The sequence below is a fragment of the Poecilia formosa genome, unplaced genomic scaffold (genome assembly GCF_000485575.1).
Source record: "Poecilia formosa unplaced genomic scaffold, Poecilia_formosa-5.1.2 Scaffold72, whole genome shotgun sequence".
Taxonomy (NCBI): domain Eukaryota; kingdom Metazoa; phylum Chordata; class Actinopteri; order Cyprinodontiformes; family Poeciliidae; genus Poecilia; species Poecilia formosa.
The window spans coordinates 1,457,608-1,478,650 of record NW_006800011.1 but is presented as its reverse complement, the minus strand read 5'-3'; the positions used below and the strand labels follow the sequence as shown (position 1 = coordinate 1,478,650).

The 21,043-nt window shown below is 38.2% G+C and overlaps 1 protein-coding gene across 2 annotated transcripts in view; it reads left to right on the top strand.

Moving 5' to 3' along the window:
• Window positions 1-21,043, top strand: part of dpp6a (dipeptidyl-peptidase 6a) — a 280,730-nt gene that overhangs the window by 13,608 nt on the left and 246,079 nt on the right. Inside the window, exon 1 of one of the 2 annotated variants that reach the window (XM_007555699.2) lies at window positions 12,666-12,937. The exons of the other annotated variant lie outside the window; for it this stretch is intronic. Coding sequence (XP_007555761.1) covers window positions 12,887-12,937 — 51 coding nt within the window. The 5' untranslated portion in view covers window positions 12,666-12,886. Of the gene's footprint in view, window positions 1-12,665; window positions 12,938-21,043 lie in introns of those variants that run through there. 2 annotated transcript variants of the gene reach the window in all.

Below are 21,043 nucleotides of genomic sequence, written 5' to 3'. Positions count from 1 at the left end.
TTTTGTGTTTTTGCAGTGTAACTTCTGCAGCAGCTCCTACTATAAAGAGGAAATCCTGCAGGAAATAGGAGCTTCAGAGGGAAAACAGAACATGCAAACACATCCTTCCTTACGCACAAACAGAAACAAAACACCGCCGTGTTTCTGCGTTGCTTCTGGGCGATGATTGACACCGTGGGGAGTGAAACCGTACGAGTCACCGGGACCTACCGGGCCGCTTTCCAGCGAGTGTCGGCTCGGCAAAACGCCAGCCGGGTCGTGACAGCCCATCTGGCGCCTTGTCGCAGGCAGTCAACACAGCCCCCGATGGGACAAACGACGCCTCGGCGGTAAACGACGGCGGCAGCAGATCGGAAGATAGACACTCAAGCCGGATCTGAAATCACGAACATGTCCAGCAGGCGTCCCCAGAGGCTCTGATGCCCATCAAGCTCCCAAAGTGGCTCCTCCAGGCTGAGGCGCATTCAATGGACACTTTTACTGCTTTTACTGCCGTCTACTGAAATGAATCCTAAATAAAAGTGGAGGTTGGGGAAAATACGTGAAGGAGCTTAAATCTGCTGGGTGATGGAAGTCCTGTTCCTCCATGCAAGAATCCTACATCTGACTCAGGGGTGTCCAAAGTGTGGCCCGAGGGCTGTTTGCGGGCTTTGAATTGATTTTGGCGGCCCTTGATCAGAATTCAAGCGTAGCCTTAATTTGGTTTTTCAATTTAAAATCTTAAAAAAGAAAATGTAAGGTGTGACAAAATTTGTTGCAATTTGTTGTAAAAACATTCTTGCTTAATAAACCTTTCAAAATAATAAAGCAAGAGTGAACCAAAGAGAGAAAAAATTAAGAATAATGTGATCAACCTGAAAACAATTTGGATTCAAAAAAATGAATATGGCACAATTAAAGCCTGGCGGCCCACCAGGCTTATAATACACTGTGGCAAACCCTGATCAAATTATCAGCACAAAAAATGGGTTTGTAGAAAAAAAACTAAACTGTATTGATGAGGAAAATGATCTGCACTGACATTTGACGATCAGTCGTCTATATGATTTTCTGCTGATTTATTCTTATTGACCTGATGAAATTTGATCTGAAGACTCAAACATTGTTTCCTACAAGCACATCGGATGGATGTGAGGCATCGATCGGGGGTTTAGGTGGAACTGTACAGAATAATTGCCAGTTTTTGCTTTCATAAGTTTTCGTTCCAGTATCGTGAGACGGCCTTTGTAGCGCCACCGCTCTGCGCCGCGGCGACTCGGCCGTGACTTTACACCATGTTTTCCAAGCCCCGTCCTTGTATCCACCATTCCAGGCTGCAGCCTTTATTGAAATGTATTGTTTGGCCCTGCTGTGTGGAGGCGATTTCATTGACTCATCACCCAGCGCTGCCGCATGAGCGATCCCGCACGCCGTCCCGTGTCCTCGGATCCCTGACAGCTTAGAGGAAGTTATATGTGCTGCTAACGCTGCCGGAGCTTTACAGACGGGACGCGCACCAAGGCGGCTGACGGTGAACATGCACGGGTTGAACATAAACAACGGTTTTATTGTGTCTTCGGTCCCTGAGCGAGCAGATCGATGCTTATTTAATCCTCAGGAGGCAGGAAACGCAGATCGGATCTGATGCAGACGGATAAAGAGCAGAGGGACAACGCAGGGTAGTAACTAGTCACATCTACTCAGTTACTGGAGTAACTGTTTGAAAAAAAATACTTTTTAGGAGTATTTTTACTACACTGTACTTTTGAGTCATTTTATTACTCTATTTTTACCCGAGTAAAATTTCTGGATTTTCTTCCCACTGAATGGAAAAACATGATTTAACCAAAACTTCACCAGCCACAGACACACAGTTTTTATAAAAGGTTTTTACTTTTACTTCAGCAGAAATATGTTGAAACAATGCTACTTTTACTTGAGTCCAGTTTTCTCTGAATGCAGAATACCGTCAGCCAGCATTGAGTCTGAAAGATGGAGGAACAATGAAGACATTTTAGCAAGAGCCGTCACTAAAGTGCAACAAAAGCATGACGCTTTCTAAGCGTTTGACTGTTTAACCTCACATTGCTGCTTGTTTGTATTACTCTCGTTTAATGAGCTTGAGCCCCCAGAGACGATGCAATCTAAAATCCGCAGCAAGCTGTGTGCAGCAGCTGAAAGTGGGACAAATGAGCAGGTGTGTTGTCCAGAAACAGTCCAGTCAGCGCTGTCGCACTGGGTAACCTGGTTTGTTGTGTGGAGGACGAGTGCAGTCTGTTGCGTGATGATCCTCAGGGAAAACTCAGTTAACATCATTAACTCGTCTCTTAATGTAAAAGTTAATGTTTTGTGTCCATTGTGGCACAGATTCTGCAGTTTAAGACTTGAGAAATGAAGACTTGATGTTTGAGTTTGTTTGGCATAAACATACTTTTTCTAAAAGACAAAAGCTGTGTTTTCACTGATTGCTCAATTTCACATTTTTAAAATTCATTTGCTTAATTCAAACACAACAGTTTCAAAAAGTCTTGTTTTTTGGTAAGTTATGGTACTTGTATGGGTTTTCTTTTGCACTTTTTCAGCATCACGCCAGTCACATGATCAAAGACGAAGCAAACAGGAAGTACTTGGAGAATCATGGGCATGTTTTTTTTCACGTCTGATTTTAATTGCATTTTTTTTTTTAATGGAAGCACAGCATTTACAAATTGTGTTTTTTAGACATGAGTGGAACATTGACATTTATAATAGAAACGCAGCTACTACTGACAACTATTGGTTTTAGCTGTTAAGTTGTCAATATTACACGCTAAATCTTAACTGTACACCTGATATGTAAAAGAAAGAGGGACGCACTGCGTTGCTAATTGTCAGCACTAAGGCAACTTAATAATAAGGTCATGAAAAAGTTTTAATTTAGATAAAAATAGCGAGGGAGAGGGAAGTAGCTCAGTTATTCTTGCTTCACGTTGACAACCATAACATGTAGACGTGACGTGGAGTTCGGTAAGTTTAGGTTCAGTTAAAAAAAAAAAGGCAACCTACAAACCAACTCTGTCATTTTATCGGTAGATCAGGTGTTAGCTAATCAACCACCGCAGTGTTAGGTTAGCTAATAGCAGCCGTAGCTAATCAACCACCGCAGTGTTGGGTTAGCAATACCACGGTAACTAATCTATCACAGCGATCACTTATTAATAATTGCAAAATAAAGAAAGAGCCTAAAAATACTACTATAACGGACTGAATGTTGTGTAGGAAATGTTTGAGTATTTTTTTGTGTTGAATCTGAAACATGAAGTGGCGTTGTTGTCAGTTGCTATAGCAACGAGTCTGCGTGTATCGTATCCGACAGAGGGGGAAAAAAAACGTGGTTTTAAAGTTGTACTTTAATGGTTTTCTGCGCTTTTTACCCTCTTGCTGTGGCGTAAAGCACTGAATTAATGCCTCCAGGTTTCATTTAGTTGACGGAGTTGTATTACCGCAGCAGCGCAGCCATGCACTGAAAGTAAAAGAATCGCCTTTTTTTTCCCTTTTCTTTTCTTTTCTGGCCGCCTGCGTTGGGGTCCATAGAGTGTGGTGTTGCTTTACTGAATAGACTAGAATCGGCCTTTGTTGTCCAATAGAAGGAAATTCCTGGACAACATGATCAGTTTTCTCCTTTTCAAGAACCTACATCAATATGTTGTCAGATTTCCACGGCAGAATGCGACTCTTGCATGCATGTCAAATGTTGATGTGACTGATTCATAGGTGAAATATGGCCCTGATGTTCGCTCTGGACTAAATCGAGTGCCTCTTTGACATATTAGCTCCTTAGAAAGCACACATACTGCCTCATTTTACAGTCCTATTTACCTTTTTCTCCCTCTTGTGTGCGTTAACTTGCAGGCAGTGTAAAATGTCACAATAATTTGCATGCTGACAACGATTTCTTCAGAGATTACAACCCACCTGATTGATGGCTATGCTGTTGCCCAAGAAACAACCTTGGGTGATGTGATATGACTTCCCTGTTATCACACACTAAAGCATATTCCTGCAGTTAATCTTCTCAAATGGGCGTACGCGGCAGATAGCTGGCATGCACGGGCCTTGACTGGTAATGAAAGACGGCCTTTTTCCACACTGAATAGAGTTCTTTCTTTTCAAAGCAGGAAGTTTTTAGGTGCTCCGAGAACCTTTTTTCCCCCAGTACAGGTACTACTCTTATTCATCTTAAACATGAGTAATATAAGTTTATTAGATTACTTAAATGATGTTCTAATACTTTTATCAGGATGTGAAACTTTAACTCTTCTTCTTTCGATCCTGGCTAGCCTTTCATCTCATAAAAATCATCGTAAAGAAGAGGGAAAGTGTTGTCAGATTCACTCGGCTGTAACTTCTTGATGGATAAATGAGCTACATGCATGCGTCGCATTGCCAAGTGCTCAGCGCCATCAGTCATCTTTAATGGTTGTTAGCATTACTGGCTAACTAGGTCTCATCATTTTTACTCTGCTGACAGTAGAATGGCAAGGAAATGTAAATGATAATGAAGCTGAGATTTCTGCCGGTTCTGACTGGATGTGTTGAAAGTGAATTTTTTTTATTTTAATTTGCCCTAAAATCCACTCAGTCTGGAGGATAGTGATAACTACTAAAATAAATATCAGCATATACCCTTTTAATGGCACTTATGTTAAATTTTTTTAGTTTTATTGTTGGTTCACTATCCAAAACAATCTTTAATCTTACAGTTAAAAAGTTGGAATAATATGAGAGTTTGAACAAAGATTGATCTTTGGCTAATTGCTGCATGGCTGATTATCTTTCAGCTGGCAATAATTTTCATAATCCCCACTTATACAATAATTCTCGTTTCTTAAAAACATGTTGAAAGACATCGCCTGGTTGTGGAAAAGATGTCTAAATAATTGATATCAAGCAGAAAAAATATCAAGAACTGTCAAACACATGATTAAAAACTGTCTGAAAGTGAGGAACCATCGTCTTCAATGGAAAAAAAATACTGGGTGATTACCAGCCATCACTAAAACATTTCTACACATTTATTTCTTTGTGAGATAAACTAAAATGTGTATTTTTTCCCCATTGCTTATGTTCAGGTCACATTTTCCACTATTCGTTACTGTTAGCTTAGCTAGCTAATTGCTAGCAACTACCAGTTTTCCTTGTAAGTTCCTATGCACACTTTAGTTGTATTTTTAGTTAACTGGTTCATAACGAGCGCTGTTTAAAAAAAAAAGACCCATCAGAAGGCATTTAGAATCGCTAGCAAGTTAAGCTAGCATTATCTCTACCTTGCTAGCCATGCACAGAGACCTAATATACCATGCTATTTCTTACGCATTTCAAGTTCTTCAAGTAAATTTCACAATATTTGGTTCCTAAGCAATGTTCTTTAAAAACACCCGTGTGCAGGGCATTTTTTGACTGCCCAAGGTGATGTTAGCTTAGCTAGATAACACTGTTACCCTGAACAAATCTTCAGCTAAAATTCTGGTTCTTACGTTAGTACATATTAAAATGTTTTTTTTCCCTTTCAAATTTACAATCCTTAAAAAAGACCCTGAGAGAAAATTTCAAAAGCGATCAACTGAAATTATTCTCATATTTGCAGTTTTTGCTAAGGCTATGCTAATTAGCATTAGTATTCATAACAGGCTATGTTGTTGTGAACCACATTTAGCTTAGCAAAGAGCAAGCAGGATGAGATGAGCATAGGCCTGTATCAATAAGTAATAAATCAATTAATTGCATGATTAATTGAAGTGAACTCAATAATTTCCATTTGCATGATTTATTGTTTTTCTTTCTACCAAAAACTGGATGACAAAAGTCTTTATTCTGGTGCTTTCGCCTCAACTAGCCCTGTTTTTGAAGGACAGTTTTGTTTACAGACTTCATGATTCCTTTTATTTGTTGTTTCTGTTTATTTTGGATATTTACAATGTCTTCCAGTTCTTGTGTTAAATGTTCATAAGAATTTAGAAGTTTGTTGATGTTACATTTATGTTATGTTACTTGAAAATGGTGTCAAAACAACATTATCGTTTATCACAATAACTTCTTCTTGAACAATTTATCTAGCAAACGTTATTGTGACAGGCACAGGTGAGCATGAGAGTGATTGACAGCGTTAAGCCCCTCCTCTTGGCTCTGATTGGTCGTTTCTGACTGGTTAATTTCTGCATTTAGCACTGGGAAAAGGCAGAGATCCATAAAATCACCATAAAACCGCGTACTATAGCTTTTATTAAAACATAAATATATTAATGAACTGTGTTCAAGTCTCAAAGGTGAGAAGTTTCCTTTCTTTTTTGTACCTGACTTGTTTTAAGCATTGCTGTAACATTCTAATCAATCTGTGTAAGTCTGCCTGTTTTTACTCGATTCTCTTGTCGTCGTCCTTTCAAACTGCTTCTTCGTTGGTGGCGATGACGAAGCGCCACCATGCTGCGGGAAATCTGTGCAGGTTGAAGTGATCAATCTGATCCAGTGTCCTGACAAAAGCCTGCTGTTCAAGGCAACTGTTTCATTAATATTCAGACATGCTTAGTGGTTCTGTCATGTTGCTGTGGGAAGCAAAAACCTCTTTAACTTGAAAATTAATTGCAGTTACTTTTCCCACACTGTCCTGACAGCTGGAACTGTCATTACAGCACTGCTAGGATGCAAACTACAATGTGCCGTTTAAATTTGAAATGCAAATAGCAAAACTGCTCTTCTGGAAGGAAACTAAAAGCCTATATCATGCTCGTTGTCTCATCTATTCATTATATTTCTAACTCTTTGTGCGGTAGGTATGCCTCTGGCAAGCCACCTGCATAGACGCGGTAAGAATAGTGTGTGCTTTACATATCAGAGCGCCATTTTTTATCACCCTGAATTCATTAAAGATCTTAACGATCTGGCGTCCCAATGGACCAGGCCGCTGAAGGTCACTGAAAATGCTGTTTTGATGTGCAGACTGTCTATTTAAAACATTTTTTAAAGATGCAAATCATTTAATTGTTAGCGTTCAAATGGTTTCGTCCTGCTGTTAGGTAGCTTTTTTTTTTTAATCTTAAACTGAGCTGAAGTCAATTTTTCAGCTTAAACTGACCTTTACTTATCACCTTCTTGGCCCAAATGAAATGAAACATCAGCAGCATCAGGAAAGGATTTAGCGACTGTCTCAATTTCTTGGATTCAATTTAGTTTAGGAGTGATATAGCTGACAGTAATTTTATTCACCTTTGAAACAAATCCAGTATCTACCAGTTTGTCATTAAAGCACCAAGAAGAAAAAACCCAGCAGTGCAGAGGATATCATGTTATCAAGTAATTACATTGGTAATGAAACCATTGATTTTCCTCCTGAAGTTCTCAGAGGGGTTTATAGTGCCGGATGACTCTTCGTCACCAAAATGAAGCTTGTTCTCTGGACTCACTCCACCGGGGATCAGGGCCAATCAATCCTGGATTTGGACGAGTTTTAATCACTTTTGTTTAAAGGGCCGCCTGGCCTGTCAAAGACAAACACAAAACTCGGAGTTCATCTGGTGCTGATGGCAATATCAGCTGCTTAGACCGGAATTTCTCAAACTGTGGTCCCCAGGCGCCCCCCAGCGGTCCGCAGGGTACTGCATGTAAACGACCGTTTGTTTACCGTGACGTCAGCTCAAAGTGCGACGCTACAGCTAGCTTAGCTTTAGCTAGCTTACCGTTATTTAAAAATAATGACGGACGGGCTTGAAACTGGGTCACTCAAAGAAAAGCTGAAGATGTCAGAAAGAAAACAACGCCAGGACTATTTATATGTTCGGAGGAAGTCTGCTATTAATGTGTTCCTTAAAATAAACAGATTTTGAAATGTTATTTTGTCTTTGTTTTTTTGCTACTTACGTAAATTATTGTCATTTTGGTCCTACACTAAACTTTATATTTTGTTCCATGTGATTTTGTAACTTTTAAATATTAAATTATTCTTTCTGCCTGTGGCCATTAGAACTTTACAAATGAACAATTTAAATTAATATATTTTTAGATTAAAATATTTCCATACATGGTTATTTATGTATTTATTTATATTCAGTCGTATTGAATTACTTACATCACTCTTGGGTGTATATATATATATATTTTATAAACTATCTCTCATGGTTATATTAGTATTTAACACCCCTTGGGGGATCAGTAAAGTATATTCTATCCTATTAATTTGATCAGTTAACTCAGTACTTGAGTAGACTTAAATACCAAATACTTTTTCGCTCTTGATAGCTACTTTTTACCTTTACTTGAGTAAAAATATGTTGAAGAAGCTCCCATTTTTGGGTTCTCTTCCCGCCTCTGCCGTGGTTTGCTGTAAGGGACTCTAGCTGTAGTTGTCACCACTTGAACATGTTTCTTCTCTCCAGCGGAGCTCCCATGCAGCTCTGGCAGCTGTCTGCTTTCGAACAGTCAGCTGCCTTTTTGTGCAGCTTTTCCAGCCATCCCTGACCAGCCGCTTTCCTGAGAGTCTTTACATCAGGGAGCTATTGTCCGTTTCTGCAGAGATACTCAGCTGCCACAATAAACTCCAACTTCCTCTGATTTGTCTAAAAAGGACATGGGAGACAGAGTGACTCTAAAACTGCTGTCAATGCAAAAGGACAAATTATTGTTCCGCCTTTAAATATCTGAGCCTGTTAGCTTCCTGTATCGGCAATATGGACCCTCTCTACTAACTATCGTATCGTTCATCATTTATCGTGATAAATTTCAGATAATTGGTATTTTAACAATGAAAATTCATGTAAGTAACAAAATCAGCCATAAGATAAATTTTTCCAAATCAGTTTCTTTCAATAAAAAACTTATGAAACATAAAACCTGTAGTTTCTGTCTCTGGTGAATTTTAGGTTAAAACATGTTTTTTTGTTCAGTGAGTAGAAAATCCATACATTTTACTCAAGTAAGAGCAGAAATAATAATAAAATTACTTAAGTAAAAGTAGAAATACAAGGTAGTAAAAATTCTCTTAAAAGTACTTTTAAAAAAAGTGAGTAAATGTAACTAGTTACTTCCAAACTGAGTTTTAAAACAAAACTGAGTGACTTTTGGTAATTTTTGACTCTATTTAAAAAAATGTTTGCTCCCTATTTATTATGCAGACCTTCATGTTGGATATTTTCCTGCTGAAGCATCACAAATTAATCCCTCATTACCCAGATACATGTCACCTGCTGGGTGTTCAAGCTCATCCAGCTTGGAAAATATTCCTTAAAAGTTAAGATGTAGTCAAAATATTTCCCTGCTAATAATCGTGCTCTAAATGTGGGGCTCAGCTTGGTTTTAGAAAGCAGAAGTTGTGACGGTTCCTCTGAGGGGAATCGGTAAGAAATGCAGACTCAGTAATGAAGCAGCCACCTACCTGTCTGCGATCCTCTTCTGTCAGCAGTCCAGCTGGTGTCGAGGGAGCCTGATTTCCCCCCATTAGGTTGTTTTGACAGCCATATCCTCTGTAATTAATACCAGGCACTCTTAAATGAGATTTACGTGAGGCGTGCTGTTTGCACCTCCCAGCTGGCGGGAAGTTTAGGCCTCTCTCTCTCGCTCTGCTCCCTTGGCTGCATCATCTGTGCCACTCTTCTTCTTCTTTTTCATTTTTTTCTTTGATTCAGTCCAGTAAACGCATAAATTCAGAAGATTTTAGAGGAATATTGATCTTGAAACTAAAGCAGCCACTGCAAATGGAGTGGAAATCACATGTATGAAGCATGAAATGCCTTGAAACACGTTTAAAAGTAACTTCATGCATCTAATCAGTTACCTTTTAACATTAAAAGGTAAGAAATTAAAATTTTAAGATTTACTCAGTTTACTTTTTTAAAGGTAAACTTTTGAGGAAAGGCATTGAAGAAAAACAAACGATTTTAGTTCTTTGGTTTCCATCACTACAAAAACACAAAATCTTAGCTAACTTACAAAAACAAGTACATTTTTAGAACAATATAGGAGCTTATTTTAAGTAAATAATTCCTTAATATTCACGAAAAAGTATCGTCTATTGGCAGATTATTTAATTTAAAATGCATCTGCCAATATTAAGGAATTATTTACTTAAAACAAGCCTCTATCTTGCTGAAAGGTTACTTTTAAGTTAGTTTTATTTAAAGACATTTTACTTAATAAAATTACTGGTTAAAGTAGAAATGACCTTAAAGTAAAAATAGTCCTAAATGTAAAGAAAAAACTACTACTCTATAAAAGTAACTAGTTCCTACTCAACTGGTGAGTTAGTTTTGTTTCAATTTAAGTGCAGTTGCACTTGAAACTGGACCAACAATACTTGGTAAGATTTTGTTTTGCAGTGTTGAAGTACCAACACACAGAGTTGGGTAGTAACTAGTTACATTTACTTGTTTTACTTGAGTTTGGAAACATTTTCCTTTGACTAATTTTATTTTTTGTTATATGAATTATTGCCATTTTCATCCTTAAAATACAAAAAATATTAGGAAATAAACACATTTCTTCTCCTGGTGTTGAAGTAATAAAAAAAATTCAGTATTTTGTGGAGAATAAGTAAAAAATCTTAAGAATAATTACAACTTTTATTTCTCAGAAAATCTCTGGTGGTGATTTTAAGTTACGCCGTCGTCTCACAAAGAAAGAAAATCAAACTTTAAACTGGAACAGCAACTTTAGTTTTCCAAAACTAGTTATTAAAACATATAAATAAAACGAATAGAGGATTTAAGTGGCAGCTTTTGTGGAGCCTCTCCTGCTTTCTAAGCTCTTTTCATGTTGCACAATCCCCTTTTTCTGCCTTCAGCACCAGACGGAGCTTTAAACATTGTTATTTGGGTTGTTGTGAACTTGAAAACTCCAGGAACTCCTGCTTCCTGCAGAGCTTCGGATTGAAACAGAAGGGAATCGGCGCTCCACATGAAAGCCAAATGAGAAGAGGGCAAGCTCACAAAAAGCATGGAAACATAAAAAAATAAAATTTCATTCATGTTTTCAGATATTTCCACCCACTGATGCTTTTTTTTTCCATTTGTCTTCTGCTTTGCTATTCTCTTTGTGTTGACACTCCTGTTGAATTATTTGTAATGTAAATTTCTAATAAATTAATTTTCTAGACTGTTTTTTTCTGGTTTGTTTGTAACGGCCAAAGTTTAAAGCTTCCTGCTCTGTTGGGGATAATTTTAGTTTCAGGATTTTTAAAACTGTTTTTAAAATGGAATTTCATGTGAAGCTGAATTGGCTTCAGTGTGTTTAACCATCATGTTATTTTCATGCTTTATTCTACATCTATTATTAATTCATCAGTTTCTTATTTTCATAATTATGTATGATGAATATTTATAAATTAGAATATACATTTTTAGTTATTCACTTCAAAGAGAGACTTGGATGTTACAGATACTAGATATATTTGAAATTTCGATAATTATGGCTTATAGAAAACTTAATGAAACTCAAAATTTAAGATTCTCTGGATTATTATTGTTTACAGAAATGTTAATTATCTGCTAAAGCAATAAAGAATTTTAGAGCTGGGCTGATGTGCTCCATCTTCCTGGTTTTAGTCAGAACGCCAGCAGCAGCAGCAGCGTTTTTGATCTGCTGCAGCTGGAGGATTGATTTATATATATTTTTTATTTCTTTTAGGCAAACCTGTGAAGACGATGCAACTAAATATAAACACATGGATGAGTTTCTCTAGATATTGCTGTGACATTAGTTCTTTAATCCTTGAAATGTCCTTCAGGTGGCAGAAGGCTGTCTTTGTAACCATCTTTATGTGTCTCTGGATGGTCAGGTCTGGTTTTTAGCTGTAAAAACTGAAGCAAATCTAGATTCCTCTTTACAGCCAAAGATAATTTAAACTTTGTTTCTGCTCAGCTCTAGAAAGTCTTGGCAAATCCACATTGAACCATTTTTAGGCATCTTCTGGATGGTTTCATAGTCGCCTGGTGACACTGAAATGGTACAAAATGTGTAGTTATGGCAGCTAATCTTATTTATTCTAATCCAAGCTTTAGAGATAATAAATAAAACTGGTCCAAATGTGAACCATTGGGTACATATTATTTTTCTCAAATCTGATGTAAAATTTCCTTTTGATGGCTCTTGTTGGATTATTGGAGAAAATCTTATGTTTTTTTTCTGGGAACTATTGTCACACTCTGGTGCTCAAATTAACGCCTTTACATTACAAATGTGGCACAAACTTTACATAAGATACTTAAAACTTTTAGCCTTTTAGGTTTTAAAATCCTGTAAAAGTGCTTACTTTTTAAAATGTGTTAAAATGACTGGAAAACGCAATGGAAAATTCACTGTTGGGGGAGAAATAAAAGGGAATTTTTACTAATAATGAAAAAAGGAAGAGCAAATTTTCTTTTTTCCCCTTTTTTTGCACAGTGTAAGAAAATTCAAATTTGATTAGGAACAATTCTTTATTTTTTATATTCTTGCAATGCTATGTAGTGTAATAGACTTAATTCCAATTTTCTGGCGACTGGAGTGAAACTTTGAATCATTTTCTCGGTTTAATCGGTGATAATTCATTGTTTTCCACAAATCCTGACGCGCAGGAGGTTTGTAGGTGTGTCAGATCCGAGCTCATCCGGCGGTTATCAACTGATGATGCATTTTGGGTTTTTTCTGATGAATCTTCCTTCAGGATCTTAAATAAAAGCCCCTCTCATTGTCTCGTGCGTTCCTGGTCGCTCGCGCGGACATCTCGGTGTTTTTTTGTTTTTTTTTGTCAGTATTTGATCGCTCCGTCAGATTGTAATCCCACCCCGTCATGAAGCTGCTCACAATCTGAGGGGCTCCGTCTGGAAACGTAGCGGGACGGAGAGCTTACACGCAGACGCTGTTTTCTAAAAGTCCGTGAATCCAACCCGTCTGGAGCCGCAACATGAAGGAAAAGAGCCTGATCGAGACCGCGAAGATGCAGGGCAACGTCATGGTAAACTGCTTCCCTTTTTCCCGTTTGACGATAAATAAGCGCTTTTGTTCCTCGGTAAACGTGCGGATTCTGGTATCTCTGTGCGTTTTGACGCATATTTGGATGCGCTGGGAATACGTGCGTTTCCACCATTCCTCCTTCTTTTATTTTTAATTTCTTTATTTTTCTTCACGCCCTTTTAAAGTCCTGGTCTCCTTTGGTGCTGATGGAGCCAGTATGGATATGATCAAAAGTTTATCCTGCTTTCTTTATGGGGAAGTTTAGGATGACTGCTGACTTCTCTGCTTTAAGCCTCTGAGGGGTAACCTTTAGCCCAACAGGGTCCCATTAATATTTTACTGCATAAGCTGAAGGGGTGCAGGGAGATATTATTACAGCTGCAGGAAGCTGCAGGCATTAATACAGACACTGGCGTGCGGGATATCTCTGATATTAAGGGTTATAACACCTCCTGAAGATTTTTTTCAGTTTCATTTTAGTTTTTATTCTCTAACTGACCTTTCCTTGTACATTTTGGATTTCAGGGCGATCAGCAGAGGCAGACATTATTTGGTTTTCTCAACTTCTTTTCTAAATTTCTAACATTTCGTTAGGATTGTGTTTGAATCAGAGTTTTTGCTGTACACATGTTGAAGGATTTGGAGATTACTTTAATTATTCGGGTTTTCTGGCAATTAAAGAACTACACAGCATGATATTGCTGCCACCATGCTTGGTTGTTTGTACTGCAGATTCTCACGTCTTTGTGGATTTTCTTTTGTAGATAATATCTAAAATAATTCCTGTTTAGTTTGGTTAATCACACTTTGGTTCATTTAGGGAGATGTGAACGTGTAATCAAACTTTGATGCAGACAAAAAAAGCAAACTCTGTTCCGCCTAAAAAGAGGTTTTGGTTTGTTTGAGGTGAACTCTGATGCTTTTTGAATGCATATATGAAGGCCAAGCTAACCGAAGACCGCTACAAAAGCAGGAAGTGGACTACAGCGCAGTGCATTCTGGGTAAATGCAACCAGAACAAAGTCTAGGGTTAGCAGGAGAAATCGCTCGTTGTCTTTTACCAAAGACAAAAGATGGCAAAAATATGACATGACTCCATTTTGGTTTAAATTTATGAAAGGAAAGCTGTGCTCAGTCATTTTCTTCAGTTGTTGCTGCTGCAGCGCCCCCACAGGCGAGGAGGGGAACAGGTTTTTCTAAAGTTTGGTTTGTTTGACTCAGAGCAGTGTGAAAGCAAACTGCAGCAGCTGAAACTGTAACAAATGTTGCAACTTTTGGTCCCCAATTAAACCGAGTCAATAAGGTTGAAAACACGCTAAAGAAAATGTAGCTTTGTGCTTCACATGCTATTGGCTAGCGTTTTCACAGCAGCCAATCCAGTCATGCGATTCATTGTCCTTGTCCCTGATTGGTTTTACTCCTTTTGTGGAACTGCTAACATGGATTTTAAGGTATATCTGGTGTTTAAAATAATCAGTTATTAGTATCTTTATATTTATTGTTTATAACTATTTGTGACCTTAACCTTTGTAAATACTGGACGTCCACCATCTACTGGAATTTCGGAGGATTTCTATTGTTTACCAAATCCCTCAGTGAGTACGTTTGGTGTCCAGTTTTTGAGATGTTGTGAATAATTTTTTTATTCTGCCTCTGCTGGTTTTAATAGAAGCTGTTTGCTGCATTAAAATTCTCATCAGACCTTTTTTTTCTTTCACTCCACACTTTGAAGTTTGATGTTTACTCCTTGATTCGCCCCTACGATTGCTTTATTTCTGGCTGAATAGGCTTCACTCTCCAAACACTTTGGGCAATTTTTTTTGAAGATGTGGGGCACAGCTGTGTGGAGTCAGGCTTTTTCCTTCACTGAAGCTTGTCTTCTACACCCTGTGGCCTTATTTTCTGCAGAAATGTGGGTTTCCATCTTTTTTTTGTCCCAGAAAAAAAAAACAAACATAAATGTTTTGGTGTGAGGAGCTTCTGAATTTCTAGTTCGCTTTGTAGAGTGGGATATCAGGTTGAAGCAATCTGTGTTACTTATGCAACCTTCTTCTGCTCGGAGCCAGAAAGTTATTAAAACAGAACGGACGTTTGGCATCTGCTCGGCCGTTCTGGCTTTCTTCAATCTTTGAGTCATTTATTGACTCCGGGAGAGAAACGCTGGAAGTTTACCAAAATTTATTTTGTCAGAAAGCAAAAGGTTTATTAGGCTACAAGCAATCATGGAGATGCTTTATACACGACCAGTCCGTCACAAGAAAGCCTTTAACGACCGCAGTTGCGGCGGCATATTTTCGATTGGCTTCTGCAACGCCAAAACATTTTTTATCCTCAAGAGCGGCATTAATTTTTCATCGGGCTCATGAGGGATTCTTCTCCAGCACATCCCAAAGAGTCTCAGTGATGCTGAAGTAAAAATGTCTCCTGCTTTCTGAACAGCAGCTTCTTGCAAATAACAGTTAAATATTTCAGTTTCTAGCCGTGCAAAGCTGGAAAAGGTGCAACCCAGACTTGCAGCTGCAACTTTGCATGCCACACTTTTCAGAATTATGTTTGGAAAAGATTTAAATCAGTCGTCCCTCTTCAGTGATCTGTGATTTGATTTAACAGTATGAACAACATAAGTGGTGTGAATACTTTTGTGATGCGCTGCTTTTAATTCATAAATTATTTTAGGTGACCACGTTGGATGAAAAAGGATAAAAAAATTTTACTTGCTGAAAGAAAACTCTTAAGTTTCTGATCAGGTTTTCCCCCAGAAAACTTTCTAAGCCTGGAGCTTTGGGGCCTAGGCAGTCACGCAGCGGTTCGAGGTGTTTTTGGTTTCTAGTTGACAGGAAATTTTATTTGTAAGACATACTTTGATTAGATGAAAGGATTTGTCATTTGTGAAGTTTAACATTTCGTAACAAGCACAAGAAGCAGTCTTGACAAAATGTAATGTTCCCAGTGTTGACTGTGCCCTTTGACTTGATATTTTTGTGTTTGTGAAATGCTTGTTGCTGAATCCGTTTTGAGGAGAGTCAGAGCGGCGCGTTAGCATCGCGACAGAGCCGACGCAACATACTTTTACTCAAGTAAAAAGTAGTAAAATGTCAAAGTCAAGCTAAAGAAAATGTTTGCAAATCAGTTTTTCAATGAAAAGTTGGAACAAAATCTCACCAAGTAACTTTGTAGTGCAAATATCTTATTACACTTGAAATAAACCAACTTGAAAGTAACTGTAGAGGCTTGTTTTAAGTAAATAATTCCTTAATATTGATGAAAAAGTGCCAGTTTTATTGGCAGATTATTCAACTGAAAAATGTCATAAGTTAATCTGTCAATGAAGCAAGTACTTTTTAGGATTATTTGCTTAAAATAAGCCTATATTTTGCTAAAAAGTTACTTTTAAGTTGGTTTGTTTTATTTCAAGTGTAAGATATTTGCACTAAAAACTAGATAAAAATACTTGGCTGGATTTTGTGTGTTTGCAGTGTTTGGAGGAAGCCATCATCTCAAATGATACATATGAAAATCTGTAATGAAGCTGACTGGCATGAGGTGTGGTTGGTGGTGGTGAGGATGAGTGCAGGGACCCAGCTTGAGATGAAGATGATTAATTTAATGAAGAGAATAGCTCAGAAACAGTCCAGATCTCAGGCAGAGCGGAAACACAGAGGCTCAGCACCAGTAGCACCTGAATTCAACAAAGACTGACATGACGAGCTAATGCCGACACAGGACTTCACAGTTCAACTGTGCCGGCAGACGAACTATCATTAGACAAGGACCAGATAAGAGACAAAGACAACAGGTGGACTTAAATATGCAGGAATGAGACACACCTGGGAAGCAATCAACAGGGAAGACAGGACAGGAAGAGGACTAAACACAGAAAACCTGCAGAAAACACAGAACACAACACCGACGTGATGGAGACGTGACGGTAAAGAAGGAGGAGTGACCCCCCGCTGACCTCCCGACGTTTCCGACCTGTCATGGTGAATGGGGATCAAACACTTTGAAAGCATTTCCATTCTCTTCATCTTTACATAAAAAGATGAAGAGAATAAGCATTAAAATGGCCCAGTCAAAGTCCATGACTCGCATAAAACCCTTGGATTTTACTGAGCGAATCTTAATTTTGCTCTGTTTTGTCGTTTTGTACTCCCCGCTGTAACTTTACTCCTGCAGGTGATTTAACGCTGACCTGCATGAGGAAGCTCTGCAGCTCTGGTTTCATTTGTTGCTCACTTTGCAACGAGTCCCGTTCTCTTGGGACGGAAACGAGCTGGAATAGCAGACAGCAGAAATCGGCGCGGCGTGGTTTCTGCAGTCCGCTGTTCGCCAGTCGAGGTGGTAGTATGTGGAAATGGGTGGCAAAACACCTCGAGGTGTTTGCCTGCACAGGAAATTGCAGATAATTGAGTCTTCGTGCTGATGCCTAAGTGGTAACGACAGGGTAAATGTTGCCATGGGATACCGTTATCGGAGCTGCTAACCTGCTGCACACATGTACAATCTTCTGATGATGTCGGTGTGTAATTGCTGCATGACACGGCAAAGCGTCCCCGCTCAAGGACGGCGGCGCTGAACGTTTGATTTTCCCTCAGATGAGCAGAGAAAGAAACGTGGCCTTCAGAGGCTCCGGGTTTGGCGACGTGTCGCTGCTGGATGCAAACGTTCAGTTTCTGAAGAGACGAACTGCTTTGAGTTATGAGGTAATTATTGTCTCACAGCGATGAACAGATTCCTGTTTGGCAGTTTTTAATAATCGCACCATAAATCCCCAGGAAATGTTTTCTGTTTTTGAGCCGGAGCAGAGGTTCACAGAGTAGCACGACTTCAGCATGTTTTTACTCAAGGTAAAAAGTAGTAAAAGTATTTGGTAGGAAGGATCAGTCATTTAAGGATTACATCATCAAAATATTTTGGTATTTTGAGAACCAAAAGGACAATAATTAACACAAATGACAAAATCGGACAAAAGAAAACAAATTTCCAAATCCGTTCCTTTCAGTATAAAACTCAGGAAACTAAAAAAACACACTCTCCATCTCTCTGTGTTGTGTTTTTTTTTTAACACACATGGTTTTCATTCAGTGAAGTCAGAAACCAGAAATGTTACTAAAGTAATAATAAAATTACTCCAGTAAAAGTAAAAAATACCAAAAAGTTACTCAGGTAAATGTAGCCAGTTACTGCCCAGTAAGTTTCTGTTTCACTCTGCCAGTCTCTCTCACTTCGTTGTGGATCTTGACCCAATCTTTCTTTGTTTTTTTTTCTTTTTGCACATTGCTCTAAAAATCCCAAAGTATCAGTCAGGATCAGGCCTTTTAGTGTGGTTGATATTTGGGTCTCGACCCGTTTGGGGGGAAGGATCCTCCTCTCCAGTGCCGTCATGTTCAGATGTTTACAGGAGTCACTTGAGTTAAACTGACGGTTCGGTTTCAGAATCAGAGAGGCCCACATCATCACCCCTTCACTACCGTGCTTCACAGTTGGTCTAAAGATATTATTATGACTTTATTCTATAAGTCTTACAAGTTTATCCTCGTATTTTGAGTTTGCTGCAGTAATAATATGTCTCCAAGTTATATTATGACTTTATTTTAATAATACCTAGTTTATCTTATAAATCTTCTGACTTTATTTTCATATATTATGATTTTATTCTCACACGTTGAGTTTATTCTCGTTATATTGTGGCTTCATCCTTTAAATTTTACAACTTTACTTTTATATATTATGACTTTATTGTCAAAGTTCAAGTTTATTCTTGTGATATTATGTTTTCTTGTAATACTAAGAGTTTATTCTATAAAACCTCTGACTATTTTTCATATATTACGACTTTATGCTCATAATATTATAACTTTATGATTGTAATTTTTTATTTACTCTATTTTAGCACTTTGCTTCACTTCTAGACTATTTATTCATATAAACTGAACATCAGAAGCGCTTAAATCCAGTAGAACCTCAAACTTTCAAACTAAAACCTTAAAAAAGGAAATAAAAATATCTTTAAAAAAAAAACAGGTGACATTTGAAGAACAATAGTATTCCCCCCAGCAGCAGCGATAAGCTGGCTGCTCCGCCTGCCACCTTTACTGAAGATCAGCCTAATTTGCTGCTGTTCTGTTTTCCCGGAGCGTTCGCTGGCAGCAGCTGTTAACACGCTGAACGCTGCTGTTCTGGACCTCAAACATCTGTCTGGGCGAACTGCAGCCTCCAGGCCGACGGCCGCGTTTTGATGGAGGACCGCTGCGCCTGATTTGGCGCTCTGCTGCTCCGCTAACGCCTTTCCAATACAAGCCTTCGTGGCTGCAGGCCGGCTGGTGGGAGTCGTGTCGATAGCTCACTTCGCTTGTTTTTGTGCTCAAATCACACAAAGAGGAATTGAAATCAGAGCGCAGTTTGACCGCCTCCACATGCATGCTGCTTTATCGATCGCCTGCTGCAACGTGGCTTTCCAGACATCTGATATCTGTGCACCTGTTACCCAACATCTGGGAGCGGGAGAGGAAGGGAGTGAGTCAGCAGCACAGTCGGTCCGTTTTTTCTACGTTTCGATGCTTCAAACCGAAATTCAGGGCGAAATGTTAAAGACGTCTTTTGTGTGAGTTGGTGTCATATTTACAATAATTATGGCCAATATAGATGGAAGAAAATGAGCGAATTTCTGCCAACAATCATCGGAAATTTTTAGATTAATCTCAGATGTTCTTTTAGAAAAGGGAACTTTCTGAGCTTAAAGTCAAATTTGCTAGAAAAAAACTCAAATTGTGAAATTTCTCTGACATTTTCTTGGAAAAACTTGGAAATTTCTGAGTTTCAAGTCAAAAAGTTTCAAATTTTGAAAGATCTTTTTGAGTGTAGTAGCGACACGATAATTAGGGCCATTATAGATAAAAATAGTACATTTCTGCTAAAAACAAAACAAACAAAAAAAATATTGAGATTAATCTCAAATGTTGAAAAAACTATGAAATTTCTGAGTTTCAAGTCGAAAATTTGCAAAAAATTTTTTTATTTTTTAATCTCAGAAATTTTCTAGAAAAAACTGGAAAGGTAAAATTTTCTAATTTGGAAATTCAAAAATATAAATTTTATAGAGCTTAAAATCAAATGTTTCAGTTGCAATAAATAGAATCTAGCTACTCTGTTTCACACAAAAATTTCAATTATTTTCCCCAAATTTTATTTTATTTTTTTCTGAGATTAGTCTCAGAATTTGAGTTTATTTCCCCCACAGATTTTCAACGTCAAGACAGTTGCATTGTTTTTTTTAGGGATTTATTTCACAATTAAATTTTTTCTCGCAAATGTTTAACTTTTGGGGCTCAGAAATTTACTTGTTTTTCTAGAATATTTCAGGGTTTTTTGGCAGAATTTTATCTCCAGTAAGCCTAAAGCATCATCGCACACATCCCATTTCAGAGCAGAGATGATGTGAAAACGTCCACACACTTACTGTGCAATTAGCTGGAGGAGAAACCATCCCTCTGTACACTGGAGACTGAAAAGTACAAGGCAGAAACTTTAATGCAGCCAAAGACGAAGCTTCAGGCAGAACAAAGCGGAGAGAAATCCCCAGGGTTGGCTAACTGGGGTTCAGGAGACCTCTTCTTCATGTACTTTTCTTTCCTTTGTTTCTGTCCCAGCACCAACCCTCTGGGGTCACCTAGAGGGCGCCGAGCGCTTAGCCGACTCCACAAAGTGGAATATTTGCATACACACATAGCAAAGGATTTTATTACGCAAACGCAGCAGATTTACACACATGCATACAGAAAGTAGCTGGTTTTAGGTTTTACAGATATGCTCTATGCTAACTAGCTAGAGCTAGCTAACTAACTAGCTAGCTAGCTCACTAGCTAGGGATGGATGTTTATTCTACAAGTAAACATTTGTACCGGAAAAGGAGGCTAAGTGTAACTGAAAATCGTCTGATTTCACATTTTTATCCACTTCTCCATCTTTTCTGAATGTGTAAAGTATTTTTAAGTTTAACATAAAAACTCACTAAATCTGTTCATATGTCATTTAATTTGAATTTTTTTCATTGTTAAACAACCTAAATGTTGCTTGTTGCCATCATTTGATTCTGTTAAACTGTTAA